A 15,439-nucleotide genomic window follows, 5' to 3' on the forward strand; every position below is an offset into this window, starting at 1 on the left:
TGTTGGACAACAGTTCCAATGACAAAATAAATATAACTGCCATGTAGCAAGATTAAATGTTTTGTTTTTTAAAAAATAAAATAAAATAACAAAATATAATAAAATAAAGTGAGAGAAACTTCACTGGAAGGAGCTATTCTCTTGAGAATTTCCTGCAGAGCAGATGATCAAAATAGTTATCAGATATCAGCACGTTTTGTGCTGCTTATACTCGAGTATATACGGCTTATACTCGAGTTTTTTTCTTCTTTTCACATTATACCGGATGGTGCAAACTTGGCGGGCTTTTGCATTAGCTGGGAAGCCCTGCCGGTGCAGTGAGAGGCGGGCGGGGAGCCGCCAGCCTTCTCGGCTGAGGAGGAGGTTTCCACCGTAGCTGCCTCATTTCCCACCCTCGGCTTATACTCGAGTCCCCAGTTTACCCCAGTTTTTTGGGGTAAAATTGGGGACCTCGGCTTATACTCGGATCGGCTTATATTCGAGTATATACGGTATTTTGATTCCCAATACCTTTATTAATTTATTAAGTGTATTTATTTAAATAAAATATTTGAAGTATGTTTATTTTTTATAAATTTATAAATTATATATTATAAATAATAAAATAAATAAAATATTTAATTATCTTATGTTTTTAGAAATAAAAAATCCATAGAAAGGTCATTTAGGGGTTGAACTTCTTCATGCAGTCAACAAGACAGCGTGGTATAGTCACGCTGGCAGAATGTAAAAAGTCGAGGTAAAGAATCTCAAACTACTGAAAATGCAAGTTTTAAAAGTCAAAAGAGGCCCCAGCCATCTAATTCACTTAATGAAACAAATCCAGCTGCCCGGGGCTCTCTCATAGAATTTTTTTAGGCGAAGAAGGCTAATCAGATTTTTTTTGCTGGTGCTCCTCTTATTGTGGATTCATCTGGAGCAGAAGACCACGATGGAATTCTTCCTCATTCATATTTCTATTTCTGATCTGTTGCCCTATCAGTTTGCATCTACACAGGGTGCATTCTGGCTCATGCTTGGCCAGGTTTTTCTATTAGCACACATACAAGCCTGTTCTTAAGTTGTTTTCAGTCTGGAATCAATGAAAGCCATGCTCTCTGACTTCCACACTGCATTTTCTGCCAAGGAGACAGAAAAGGCCTCTCATTCCTAACAGCTTCTTGCTATGGGCCTTCCAGTACCAAAGTAAACTGAAAATGTTGATGTCACTTTTTTAAACAGCTAAAAACAACATTTTATTGTATTTGGCTGCAACTTCGTGTCTAAATAATAAATCTGGTTAAACATGCACATTTCAATTGGGGAGAGGAATTCTGCCAGGTGAGCTGGCCTATTGCTGATGCCTTCATCTTTTTAATCAAACAAGTTATTCGCAATGAGTGCAACTACTCTTGCGGGGCATTGAGTCTTTAGAGGCTGGAAATTAGTAACATTATATATCACTAGCTTAAACTCTAACTCTAAAGAGAGTTTCTGCTTAATAAGATAATATGTAATAGACCACTGGCTGATTTATGGTGTATTTGAGGATGATTGGTCTCAGTGGTTCATGGATTAACTAAATTCCCATCTAATAAAATTAATCAATGAACCCTCTGAATTACTGAGATAAATGAGTAGTACAGAAGGAACAACAACAACAATAATAACAGCAACAAGGCTATTAGAGATACCTAGCATTTATTTCAGTTTAAGATTAATACCGACAATGTTGGTTTATTTATTTAAAACATTTATATAGTTGCCCATCTTATAACCAACTCTGGGCAGCTTCCAATCAAAAGTTAAAGTAGCATACAAAATTATAAAACTAAGTACATTAAAACATTAAAAATGACAACTGCCACTGTTGCACATATTTATGATGCTTCTTACTAATTTCCAATTTGTAATTCTTTGCTTAATGATATATTTTTTTCTAGAGGTTTAAAAACAAGAGGTTTCTTTTTATTCACTTGTGTGGGATTTGCAGAATTCACCTGGATACTCTGGATCGGGGTGAAATGCTACCGGTTCGCACCGGTTCAGGCGAACTGGTAGTAATAAAAGCTAGTGGTTTGGGTGAACCAGTAATAAAAAAATGCTACGGGTTCGTCCTAACTGGTATTTCCAATGATCAGCTGTGCTGCACGATTTATATTTGCTAGAAAGCAGGAAATCCTGTTCTCGGCCCCTCGCTGTTCTATTTGGTGTGCACCGCGCATGCACGCACAGCAAACCGGTGGCAAACCTCAGAGGATTTCACCACTGCTCTGGATGGGTCCATTCTGTTCACTCTTCATATTCAGAAGAATTTTCAGAGAATAAGGGCTCAGAGACAAGCCTATCCTTAGGTAAATCAATGAACTCTGTGGAGGTTTTGTGATGGAAAAGGGGATACCCAAGATTGGAGAATGTTTGTTTCTATACAGATAAAGAATTTAGCAGTTTTTAATCTAGAAGCACTCTAAATAAGGCCCCCCTAATACATGATCTTATTCAGGGGGGCGCCGCGGATCTTATAGGCGTTACGGAGACCTGGTTGGGCACTGAAGGGGGCGTGCCCCTGGTCGAGATGTGCCCGCCGGGCTTCCGTGCATTTCATCAGCCGAGGGCCCAGGGTAGGGGTGGTGGGGTGGCGGTTGTTATTAAAGAGAGTTTAGAGCCGAGGGAGACCACTGTACCTCAGATTGCTGGGTGTGAATCCTCTTGTGAGATGGGGTCATAGGTGTCAGATGGGCTTGCTGGTCGCACCTGGCTCCTTGCTGCGTGACAGCTGCCCTGCCCGAGCTCCTGGAGGTGCTTGCTGGGTGGCAGTGGAGACCCCAGACTTTTAGTCATGGGGGACTTTAACTTGCCATCTGCCGGCTCGTCATCAACAGTGGCTCGGGAGTTCATGGCTTCCATGACGGCCTTGGACCTGACTCAAGTAGTGGATGGCCCCACTCACATCGGGGGAGGCACACTGGACCTGATTTTCATCTCTGGTCAGTGGTTGAAGGATCTGGACTTGAGAGATATAGTCACAGAACCTTTGTCATGGTCAGATCACTCTCTCCTTCGCCTAGACTTTCTGATCGCTACCCAACACTGCAGGGAGATGGAACCATTACGCTGGTACCATCCCAGGCGCCTGATGGACCCGGAGAGGTTCCGGACGGAGCTTGGGCCATTTCCTGGGGGTCTGGCTCACGGCACAGCAGAGGAACTAGCCGCAGCCTGGGAACGGGCTGCGGCTGGGGCTTTAGACCGTGTCGTGCCTCTGCAGCCTCTGACCCGGCGCAGATCCCAACTGGCTCCTTGGTTCTCCGAGGAGCTGAGGGGGATGAAACGCCGGAGAAGACGCCTAGAGAGTTCCTGGAGGTCCAGCCGTTCAGAGGCTGATCGGACACTAGTTAGATCCTATACTAGGACCTACCTAGTGGCATTGAGGGAAGCGAGGCGTTGCTACGCCTCCTCCCTCATTGCGCCGGCAGATAACCGCCCAGCTGCCCTGTTTGGGTGACCCGCCTCCTTCACCAGGGGAGCGGATGACCCGTTGCAGGGACGTGCTGAGGAGTTTAACGGTTATCTATACGATAAAATCGTTCAGCTTCGGGATGGTCTGGACCAAAATTGTGGCGATTCGGACGGGGCACCTGAGGGCGGTCTTGGTGATATTGTCTGGGATGAGTTTGACCCTGTGGCTCCCGAGGACATGGACAGGTTGCTGGGTAGATTGAATGCCACCACGTGTTTATTGGACCTGCCCTCCTGGCTGGTGCTGGCCACTCAGGAGGTGACACGAGGCTGGCTCCAGGCGATTACGAGCGCTTCCTTGTTGGAGGGAGTCTTCCGCCGCCTTGAAAGAGGCGGTGGTGAGGCCCTCCTCAAGAAGCCTTCCTGACCCGCTGTTTTAGGTAATTATCGTCGGTCTCCAACCCGCTCGCGAAGGTTGTAGAGAGTATGGTGGCATATCAGTTTCCCCTGCACCTGGAGGAAACTGTCTATCTAGACCTGCTCCAGTCCGCTTCCGCCCGGTTACAGCACTGAGACGGCTTTGGTCGCGTTGGTGGATGATCTCTGAGGGCCAGGATAGGGGTTGTTCCTCTGCCCTGGTCCTATTAGACCTCTCAGCGGCTTTTGATACCATCGACCATGGTATCCTGCTGCGCCGGTTGGAGGGATTGGGAGTGAGAGGCACCGCATCGGTGGTTCTCCTCCTATCTCTCCGACCGTCGCAGACGGTGTTGACGGGGGCAGAGGTCACCCCGCGGCGCCTCACTTGTGGGTGCCGCAGGGTCGATTCTCTCGCCTTCTGTTCAACATCTATATGAAGCCGCTGGGTGAGATCATCAGTGGCTTCGTGTGAGGTACCAGCTGTACGCTGATGACACCCAGCTGTACTTTTCCACACCGGCCACCCCAATGAAGCTATCAAGTGCTGTCCCGGTGTTTGGAAGCCGACGGGTCTGGATGGGGAGAAACAGGCTCAAGCTCAATCCTCCAAGACGGAGTGGCTGTGGATGCCGGCATCCCGCACAGTCAGCTGAGTCCGCGGCTGACTGTTGGGAGCGAGTCATTGGCCCCGATGGAGAGGGTGCGCAACTTGGGCGTTCTCCTGGATGAACGGCTGTCTTTGAAGACCACCTGACGGCCGCCTCCAGGAGAGCTTTCCACCAGGTTCGCCTGGTGCGCCAGTTGCGCCTTTCTAGACCGGGATGCCTTGTGCACAGTCACCACGCCCGTGACGCCTCGCCTGGATTACTGCAATGCTCTCTACATGGGGCTCCCTTGAGGGGCATCCGGAGGCTTCAGTTAGTCCAGAATGCGGCTGCGCTGGTGATAGAGGGAGCCCTCGTGGCTCCCGTGACACCTATCCTGCGCAGACTGCACTGGCTACCTGTGGCCTTCCGGTGCGCTTCAAGGTTTTGGTGAACGCCTTTAAAGCGCCCATGGCATAGGGCCGGGCTATTTACGGGACCGCCTACTGCTACCGAATACCTCTCACCGACCCGGCGCCTCACAGAGAGGGACTCTCAGGGTGCCGTCGGCGCGACAGTGTCGTCTGGCGATGCCCAGGGGAAGGGCCTTCTCTGTGGGGGCTCCCGCCCTCTGGGACGAACTCCCCCCAGGACTCCGCCAACTTCCGGACCTCCGAACCTTTCGTCGCGAGCTTAAAACTCACTTATTCATCTGCGCAGGACTGGATTAGTTTTTAAATTTATGGGTTTTTTAATGGGTTTTTTATTATTTATCCTAAATTTTTTAATCTCGGCCAATTGAATAAGTTTTTTAATTGTATTTTAATTGTATTTATATTGTAATATTATTGTGTATTTTTATCTGGCTGTGAACCGCCCTGAGTCCTTCGGGAGAAGGGCGGTATAAAAATTTAAATAAATAATAATAATAATAATAAATTACAGTACATCTCAATAAGCCTCAAGACTAGAAACTGCTGGATGCTTTATTTGTAAAGAAAATAAACCTTCTCCAATATTGGGTAACCCACTTTTCCTTCCCCAAACTAAAAGTTTATAGCATTCTCTCTGCTGTCTCACGTGCAATCATTTTTATTAATGATCTCCCTCAGAAGGATGGGATGTTTTGCTGCTGCAATCAACAAGCTTGCTAGGCGGCTGTGATAAACCCACCGAGGGATACTCTGAACAGCCAGAGAAGCACATTCTGTCCCAGGCACTGTGCCTGGTATTTCTGTGCAACAATGAAGCAGTTAGTACCCTTTTCAAAGACCTCCGCAGCTCTTCATTGCATGAAATTGCCCAGCTGTCAGGACTTCAGACTGCCTTCATCCTCACAGCAGTTCCACTTCTCAAAAAAAAAAAAAAAGTGGGGGGGGAGGAATATCCGGAAACAGCATTCCAGAAGAGAAAGGGGGAGGAAAACCCCCTCAGCTGCGCAGCTTTTCATTATGCTGTGATGAAAAGAGGGTTCTTCCCCACCCCCCACTCCGATTGCTACAAGATTTGGAAGCAGCTAAGGAGCCCCTTGATGCCTCTCCGTAGAGACCCTTTTCTCTCTCTCCAAAGTCTTGTGTTGCTTTACAGAAAATCCTTCTCTATCGCTTGCCGGTGAGAAAGACTCAGAAATACAAATTCATTGGAAAGGTTGGTGTGCCTCTGAGACACCGAAGAAGGTTTTGCAATATTGATGAATGGTGGGTTCTAATCCAGAGTTGACTGGAGTAGAAAGAGCAGATAAGTTCATCTATATGGCAAGCGTGTTGTGCTGTACAGAAGAAGAAGCTACAATACGATGCTCGGATAATTGAGAATCTCAATGGTTTGTTGCTAGTTGTTAAGTTTGGTAGATGGTATGGTTGCAAAAGCAATCCTGAAAGCAAAATTGGCTAAAACCTCAAAGACAGAAAGATAAATATTTCCAGTGCCTGAGCCTTTATTGGCTGTGCAGTTCAACATCACTCTATTTGCCTTGGCAATACAGAATGAAGCATGCAAATAGTATTAAAATGATCAATATTTCTATGCCCACAGCATAAACCATTCAGGGGAAATTTACTTTTTGTGCACAATTCTTACAAGCCACAGAATTCATTTTTCCAGAAGTATAATTAATGTATTAGCAGAGGGAATACTTGTTTCTAGTCAAAATAGCACTAAATAATCCATGTTTTGGATTATTATCCCACAAATTCTGTGGGATAATCTCTTGCTTCCAGATTTAAGTTTTGAAGTCGATTGCAGTGAATGGCATCAACACCGAATCCTAAATTCACTATAGCACATGGGCTTATTTGCAGCGATTTGAGTATTCGTGTAATTTATTCAATTTATGTTAATTACTAGAAAGAACAAGCAGATAAAAAAACCTGACATTCCTGTGGCAATAGCCTAGCCCCAGTCACTGAGTCAACCCAATATTATCTATATTCATGTCTCCAACAGAAAGGACTAGAAACTTGCTTTTTGAAAAGAAGATCGTATATCCTTGGATTAGGAATCAATGCACTCGGACACAGTGATGTGATCTCCCATCTAACAATCACACGGATGACCAGCCATGGAATTACTGACAACGGAATGACATCTTATATATACAATGCATATCACTTTGACTGATACAATGTAATGTTTCCAAATCTCTGGGACATTCAGGCTAGGAAATATATAGAGAGAGGAAACAGTAATTGGTTTTGGCGAAGCCAAGAATACAATGAGTTGGTCACTGAATAAAAATGCCTTACTTGCTACACTAGCACAAGTCTTCCCCTTATTTGCCCATCAGAGATCTTATCTTACAGTATAGCTCCCATATGCTCCAGAAGTTCAGCCAAAGGCTTTTGAGAAACCCTTTTAGCCTTTCTAAAGGGACAGGCAGCCGTAACAGATGTATTTCTTCTCTACATCATAAAACGCAAGAAAGGCTATGCTATAAAAGTGAACTTGCAAGACTTACCCATGAATCGCATGAAGGGAGTGAGGTTCATAATGGTATCTTCCTTCTTGGTGACGCATGTCAATTGGCAAAGGAGAATGGAAGGCTGGAAAAATGTGCTGTGGAACTGTGGATGGGGGAAAAAAAGAAAAAAGAACTTCATAAAAAAAAAAAAAGAGATCACGCTTCTTCACCGTATCTTATTTTATTTTTTTTAAACCCATAGTTTCAAAGGCAGTAAAGCTCCATGCATTTTAGAGCAAGTGCGAGGCAGACAAGGGGTCTTAGTGATAGCAGCCCTAGAGTACACCAGAGAAGTGGAATGAATAAATAATCAAAGTCATGGGGAGAAATCCTACATCTTCGACATAAAAGATCTCCTACAGGGTTTTTGACAAAGACAAGCAACTAAGGGCTCTTTGAACTCAGGGAGATGATAGGAAGCACCAAGGAATGCTAGACTCCTAACACAAATCAGAGTTGACAGAGCTTGGCAGAAGCCACATCATTTCCACTGCTAGGAATGGCTGCTGAAGCACCTTTCCCTAAAAGGTGACTGTGTGCGTGCACACACCATGCACGCGCGCACGCACACGCACACACACACACACACAAATACCCACATAAACATAGTGTGAAACTTGGAAATATTTACCTAGCTATGGAAAAACAAGCAGTGAAATGTGAAGTCTGTGTATCAGAAGCACTGGCTAGGGATGACCTGCAGCTCCAGTTCTGAAAAAGCAGCCTGAATTGGCCTTATTGTTTTCATTCATACACGTGCATCCAAAGAAAGTGGCCCGAAAACACTCTGATTTAGAAGAACTAATGCAATATTTATTAACGCTCCCCAAAGTACAGCCATGAACTGCAGATGAGAGTCGTCCAATAAATGGGAATTTCAGTAGGTCAAGCTTCACACTGCGTATCTGCACACTCAAGTCCCCATTGAGTTACGTCCCAATTAGATATCATTTATATATTTTCAAATAATATTCATTTACACAATTGGGCTTAATCATTTTATTAATCAAATTAATTTATTAATCAAATCAAATTGAAGTAGTTACCCATTTCACCGAAGGCGACTCTAGGCAGTACTGAACAATCAGATAAAAAAACATAAAAGCAAACATTAAAATGTGAGACCCTTAAAAATTCAGGGAAGATTTATAAAGTCAATTTATTCTATCAGGGCTAAGAGGAAAATAGTTTTTAATCTGATCTCTCTTAGTAGGCTTTTTCTGACAAGGGATGACTGACAAGGCTTATGGATTTTGTTTTTTTACGAGATGTGAATATGAAAGGGAAGATAGATAGTTATATTTAGAGATGGTGACAAGCTCTTAAAATTGTACAGTTGGGTATCATCCTCACGTTGGTGATACTGAACCTGAACCTGATAAATAACTCCGGGCATCCTACAAGTGAGAAACCATGGATGAAAATCCCCTCTCCTGTCAACACTCTTTGAAACCAACCACTGATGGTTGAAAAATAGCTGAGAGATCAAGGAACATGAGGATGGATGCAGCACCATCATTCCAGCTATGCCATAGGTCACTGATAAACACGACCACTGTCAAGCAAGACCAGATATTTGTACTACTGTATATCATGACCTCAAACCTGACAGAAGTGGGCCAGATAAATCTGCTTCCTCTAAGGCCCTCTGCAAATGCTGTCTGACCACTTTCAACAGCCTTATACCACAGTCTCCCTCAAACCCAGGAGGACTCAAAGAGGTTGATACCTTTGCTTCAACGTACCCATGGGCCACCTCCCAGACCACCTTAACAACTCTGGTGGGACTTGAATGTCAATTGGCTAAATTTATAGTATTTGTTCCATTTGAACAGGACTCATAGAATATTAGTCCAGATAACATCATAAGACTTCATCTTTTAAGAAGAGATTGGATAGACACTTGTCTGAAATAGTATAGGGCAGGCAGGACTAGAAGAGCTCCAAGATCCCTTCCAACTCTGTTATTTTGTTATTGTGTTATCCGGCCTCAAATGATTTTTTATTAAGATTGGTTAAAAAGTATCTTGTAAGTCTGAATTTGCTTCTGCCCCTCTCTCTTTTATCTTCATGTAAATTTGGTGGTTGCTTATCTGAGATACTTTTGAACTGCCTCCTCCAATTTGGGTGCCTATAGAATTTACTTACTAGTTGTCTCGAGAACGGATCTTCCATTTCTCCGTCAAGGTAATTCCCATTACTTTCTATGTTGCCCCAGGCAACTCACTTGGACCTGCCTGCCAGAGTCCCTCTCCAAGTGAATGTAAGTGACTATCTGTCAGATAGTGTGAACATTTCTCACTATGGCCTTATAGGTGGTATTGCGGCCTATGGCTCCCCAGGTCACTTTAAACAGCATCATGGACCACTCTAAACAGGGTCACAGGGTGGCCTTCAGAATATGCTCTAAGGTGGAGAAATAGAAATTTTCACCAACCTTGTTACTACAATGAGGCCTAAAAATGGGCTCTTATTCTGGTTGGATTCATCTTTTTGCCTTTTTGTTGGATTCATCTTTTTGCCTTTTTCTTGGATCCAGAAAACTATTGTAAATTTAGGATTGGCACAGAGATGGCATATCTGACTAATCCAGACCAAAACCTTAGACATGCATCCATTTCGTGGTACAACCAGAGCCAAGCTGCCCACTAGAGGCTTAGGAAAAACTCCAAGCCCCCTCAGAACTGAAGAGAATCCAGCATTTAGCAGTAGCAATAGCACATAGACTTATATACCTCTCCATGGTGCTTTACAACACTCTCTGGGTGATTTACAATGTCAGCATACTGCCCCCCAAAATTTGGGTCCTCATTTTACTTTACCTCAGAAAGTTGGAAAGCGGAGTCAACTTTGAGCCCCATCAGGATTGAACTTCAGGCTGTGGGCAAAGCTTGCCTGCAATACTGCACTTAACCACTGTGCAACCAGCATTTGTCTAACTGAACAGGCCTATCTATCTAAAATAATTTTAATTGTCCTTATTTAACTTAGCTCCGGGGGGGGTACGTAGTGGCTCAGTGGCTAAGACGTTGAGCTTGTCGATCGAAAGGTTGGCAGTTCAGCGGTTCGAATCCCAATGTAACGGGGTGAGCTCCCGTTACTTGTCCCAGCTTCTGCCAACCTAGCAGTTCGAAAGCCTGTAAAAAAAATATGCAAATAGAAAAATAGGGACCACCTTTGGTGTGAAAGTAACAGCACTGAGTCATGCCGGCCACATGACCACGGAGACGTCTTCGGACAGCGCTGGCTTTTCGGCTTTGAAACGGAGATGAGCACCGCCCCCTAGAGTCGGGAACGACTAGCATGTTTATGCGGGGAATCTTTACCTTTACCTTTAACTTAGCTCTGTCCAAATATAAGCTTAAGGAGGTAAATGAAATGCCAATATCATTTCTTAAGAAAAGGTAGAAGTTTCTCTAATAATATTTGCCATGAATGATCAATCCCAAAGGTGCTTTTTCAGAAGGCAACTGGACTTTTTTCTTTTTTCTTTTGAAGATGTTTTGCTTCTCATCCAAGAAGCTTATTCAGCTCTGACAGGATAGTTCCCCCCCCCCGCTCTCTCTTTCTCTCTCTAGCTGCATAGTTACCTCTGGCTTTCAGTATGCAGACAAAGTATAATTAGCAACCACATTATTATCTTTGTTGGGGTAAAGTACATTCATTACTCACTGGGCATATTTTGTAAACTACTTCAAATAAGTAATTTTACTTTAAATGTTATTAAATGTAAGCCCCTAATGGAGTTTTGATCACAGGTTAAGTCAGAGCAACTGTAAATTAGTTGGCTTTCCTCCCTGTGTTCTCATTCTTAGTCAGATGAGGATTCTGCAGATGGCTTTCCCAGCATGTTAATATTCAGTGTGGTAATTGTGACTTCATCTGAGGAGAATCCCACAGGCAGACCAGCTCCCTCCCACTTTGTCTGAGACCTTCTCTGACCCCTTCTCTATTCTCTCCTCTGATAATACACCTCAGGACTTTACTGACAGTGCATTAAGTTGGGTTTCCCTTTCAGAAGAGAGAGAGAGAGGTTTTTTGGGATGGCGTCTGATTCAACTCATTTGAAAATTCCAGATTATTCAAACAGCATCATAAATATACCTAGTGAAATGTATGCATCTAGGTCACTTTGCCATCTAGGATGGGAACTGATGCACACGTGTTTGTAATCTCTCAAGGAAAACTACATGAATTCCATAGGATCAGGCATCAGTGATAAAGATTAAAAGAAAGGAAAATGTAAGAAATAATCTAAAACTAATCTACACCAATATTCTTCACTAGACTACTCCATATCTTTCTTACAATCCATCTTTGCTTCCATTACATCCATATCACATTTTCTAAACTATATTATCTCTTCTTCTTTAAACATTTTTCCCTCTCTTTTTTTTAAGGATGTGGTCAATCCCTTCCAACCACAACTTCTTTGGTTTCCCCATTCCTCTCAGTTCATTCACTGTTCCTTTGTAGATACATCTTGCGATTTTATTTTCATTCATTTTCTTTTTATGAACATAAAATCTAAATATATTTCTTTTATTCTGGTCACTCGCTTTGTACTCCATCTACATGCCTTGAGCACCAATCCATTCTTTGCCTTCCCCCCCCCCAGTTTTACTATTTCCTGCAGTTTATGCTTCATCACATACATTCAATACTTATTTCCACATAACACAGTGAGTAGAAGTACACTATTCTTTTTTAATTCTAATAAATATTCATTTTTTCACAATAGACTATATACTGCCAAATATCATGAAATAAGTCACTGGCCGGGCTTTGTCTCTTCTTAAGCTGTTTTTTGTTTCATTATTAAATAATTATTCTTTAAATTCTTATAGCACACTAAATGCTAAAGCTTGACTTTGCACCCTCCGTTACAAACCACAGTGGCCTGATTTACATAGTTCTCTGAGCAACAGACAAGTCTACATTTTGTTATGGTGCCATAGGTGAACCTGTCAAAGCACACTCATGTCTTGCAAACATCTGCAGAATTTGGTAGTGAGAGAACCACCCAGTCTTAACAGCTACAGTAGTGTTTCCTTGTAAATATCCCACCCTCCAAGTTCCTGGAGGAAAGGCAGAATATTGGAGAAATAAAATAAATACATTTCCAGTAGAAAATAAGGTTTAGATGAGATAGAAGCAGTATTTCATAGTTTAATTTCCTTATCTAACTAGTCTTCTACTTCCCATAAAACATATCAAAGCAATTTACAATAAAAAGGCAAATACTTAGACGCACAAATACATAACATGTCATTCTCCATCACCCAGCATCTCCCACTATTGGCTAGGCAGAAATTGGAACTGTAGCAGCAGTCAGAAAGTTGCATGTTGTGCATCACTGCATCAAGCAGATTTTTTTTAAAAAAATGCTGTGAGAAATAGTGTGTCCTTCATGTTGTTTTTTTCTAGGCTAAAAGCGGGCATTTGACCTGTGTTTCTTAAAACAAACCTAGTAGAAGGTGCTGTTCACTGTTTCAGATTCATTTGTACAAATGGGTAGTGATATAAACACAGCATTTGTGGGTGGCTGCAACTCCTTACACAACTTTTCATTTCTTAGGATCTTAACTTTTTGCAGTTGAATTGAATATGCTGCGCAATTTGATTCCTAACCATTCATTTCTTGTGAGGCTTCATTGTCTAGAGATTATTTGTGCAATATTGTGGATGTGGAAGGAGACCATTCAAATTTGCTTGTAGTTGACCTCTTTCTAAAAAAACGCTTTAGGCCTTTGAGAAAACTTCTTTGTTATATCCTATTTGTGCAGCACAGGACAAGAAAACATGTAATCAATGGGCAGCAACATACAACAGTTAACACTGGTCACAGTGTTGATGGACCTCAGCAACATGGCTTTGCAAATCAGTGCCTATTATGATAGCCATGCCTTTGTTGTTGGACAAACTGTTTGTATACTTCACTGATGTCACAAGTCTTTTGGCCTTACCATCACGCCTCTTGTGTGCACACAATCTCCATCTCACCTCGCTTTAGTATTTCTGCAAATTCATGGAGGCATCCGGTCAAGGTACTGATATTCAGTACGGCAATGTGTAATTACTAGCGTGCACACGCACACACACATGTGCATCATATACATAAATTTCTCCAGGATTGTTTTCAGTAGGAGTTAGCAATTGTAGTCCTGACATGATAGGAAAACTGGGCATGCACAGTTTATGGATTTATAAGATGTTTTCAGTCTAATCTTCCTTTTGAAGAGATAATAATCTTTTATCCTTTGGGAAGGGGCAGCACCTATTGGTTTTGCTACAACACAGGTATGTTTTCAACTCTACCAGTTTTTTAACTGGTATACAAATTAAATTATTATTATTATTATTATTATTATTATTATTATTATTATTATTATTATTATTATTATTATTATTATTATTATTATTATTATTATTATTATTATTATTATTATTAAAGAAGGGCATTCTGCACTAATTCTTCATTCCATTTTTGTATATAGATTTCCAACTCTTGATGCTAAAATCTCCATAAGCAGGAATTGGTTTGGCATTGATATTGGTATAAAAATGTTTAGGTCTTATAAAACTGGACTGTAAAATGGGATTTTGTTTTTATTTGACATCAAATAGGGTCATGCTGCATTTTTGGTTTGGGAAGATTTTGTCTGCATCTTTATTTAAAAGATTCCTACTACACAAGCCCTTTGAGTAATATCAGATTAATGTGTAGACAGAAAGCAGAGTGTGTATATTGCCTGTAAATCCATAATACATTGATATTAATGTATTTTCCCCTTTCTTTGGTGGGTTTAACAGTTATTCCACTGTGTACTGACATTGGCATGTTGCAAAAAAATTGCTGTGATAGGACAATCAAGTACATAACTAGGAGTCTGATGATCCCTTTAATAGAATCCTGCAATGAAACTCTGAATCATTTTAATTACGGGGTGGTGAATTTCATTTGTCTCATTCTGATTTTTCTAATCTTTTTCTTCTTTTCTCAGCAACTTGGTAGTAACTTCAGGGGGAACTCAAGGGATCTTTCTCATTTTTGTTTATTAACAGCTAAAGACCAGGATTTGGGGATTCATCCTAGTCTGAAGAAACAAAGAATTGAGAAAATATATTAACTCTATAAGTATCTATGATAGCCCCTAAATGCTGGATTTGAGTCGTTGGCTGCAGGTGGCTTTTGGCCCTGTTGATCGAGAATCCATGGGCCTCCAGAACCGGAATTGTTATAGATAAGTCTGCCGCCACCAGGGTGTCTGTCCGGGATTGTATGAGAAGATACAATCCAGATAGGACTGGATTCTTATTGGAATTGCCCGGAGATGGGCCATGAGAGAAGCCATCAATATTGCCATCAGGACAGGAGTAAAGGAGTAAAATGAGGAGGGGTGATCCAGAGAGCATCAAGGATTTTTCTTATATGTTGAAGTTAACTCAACTATAACATTAGCCTCCAAGAATCATCTACTTCTCCCAACCATCCAAGAATTGTCTACTTAACCCAAGCTCTGGAATTTGCAAATCTAAGAGTAGTCCAGATACACTCTCTTTTCCAATAGGAATAATTTGGCAATAAGCATAGTTTGGGCCTTGGAGTTTTACAGTAGACTTTTTACCTGTATTTCTTATCTTAACGTACATCTATATTTTGTTCAAGATCATAAACTCATAAAGGAACAAGATATTCCAAATGTATTTATTTTTATCCTCAGTATCATGTAGGACCAGATATTCAGCTGATAGGGAAACAGAGAGTTTAAACAAAATCGAGGCTACAATTACCCCTTCTTCAGAAGGGGTTCTTCTATCAAATTGCAGGTGGCAGCTGAGACCAGGTGGGTCTTTGCATGGGTTCACCTGATATGTCAATTGTGTCCTTTCCTCAACTAAGGACCATCTTCAGATGGTCACTCCTGCCCTAACCATCTCACAATTGGACTACTTCGATGCGCTCTACCTTAGGATGCTTTTGAAGACCATTCAGAAGATACAGCTGATCCAAAATGCAGTGGCACAGGTCATAATA

At 42.1% G+C, this 15,439-nt stretch overlaps 1 protein-coding gene across 2 annotated transcripts in view; it reads right to left on the bottom strand.

Annotated features, from left to right (window-relative positions):
* The window catches only part of GLI2 (GLI family zinc finger 2), a 308,719-nt gene that overhangs the window by 103,360 nt on the left and 189,920 nt on the right, over positions 1–15,439 (bottom strand). For both annotated transcript variants that reach the window (XM_058195532.1, XM_058195522.1), the window contains exon 3: positions 7,399–7,504. In XM_058195532.1, coding sequence (XP_058051515.1) covers positions 7,399–7,429 — 31 coding nt within the window. In that variant the 5' untranslated portion in view covers positions 7,430–7,504. The remainder of the gene's footprint in view (positions 1–7,398; positions 7,505–15,439) is intronic.

Source organism: Ahaetulla prasina, chromosome 1, assembly GCF_028640845.1.
Source record: "Ahaetulla prasina isolate Xishuangbanna chromosome 1, ASM2864084v1, whole genome shotgun sequence".
Taxonomy (NCBI): Eukaryota; Metazoa; Chordata; class Lepidosauria; order Squamata; family Colubridae; genus Ahaetulla; species Ahaetulla prasina.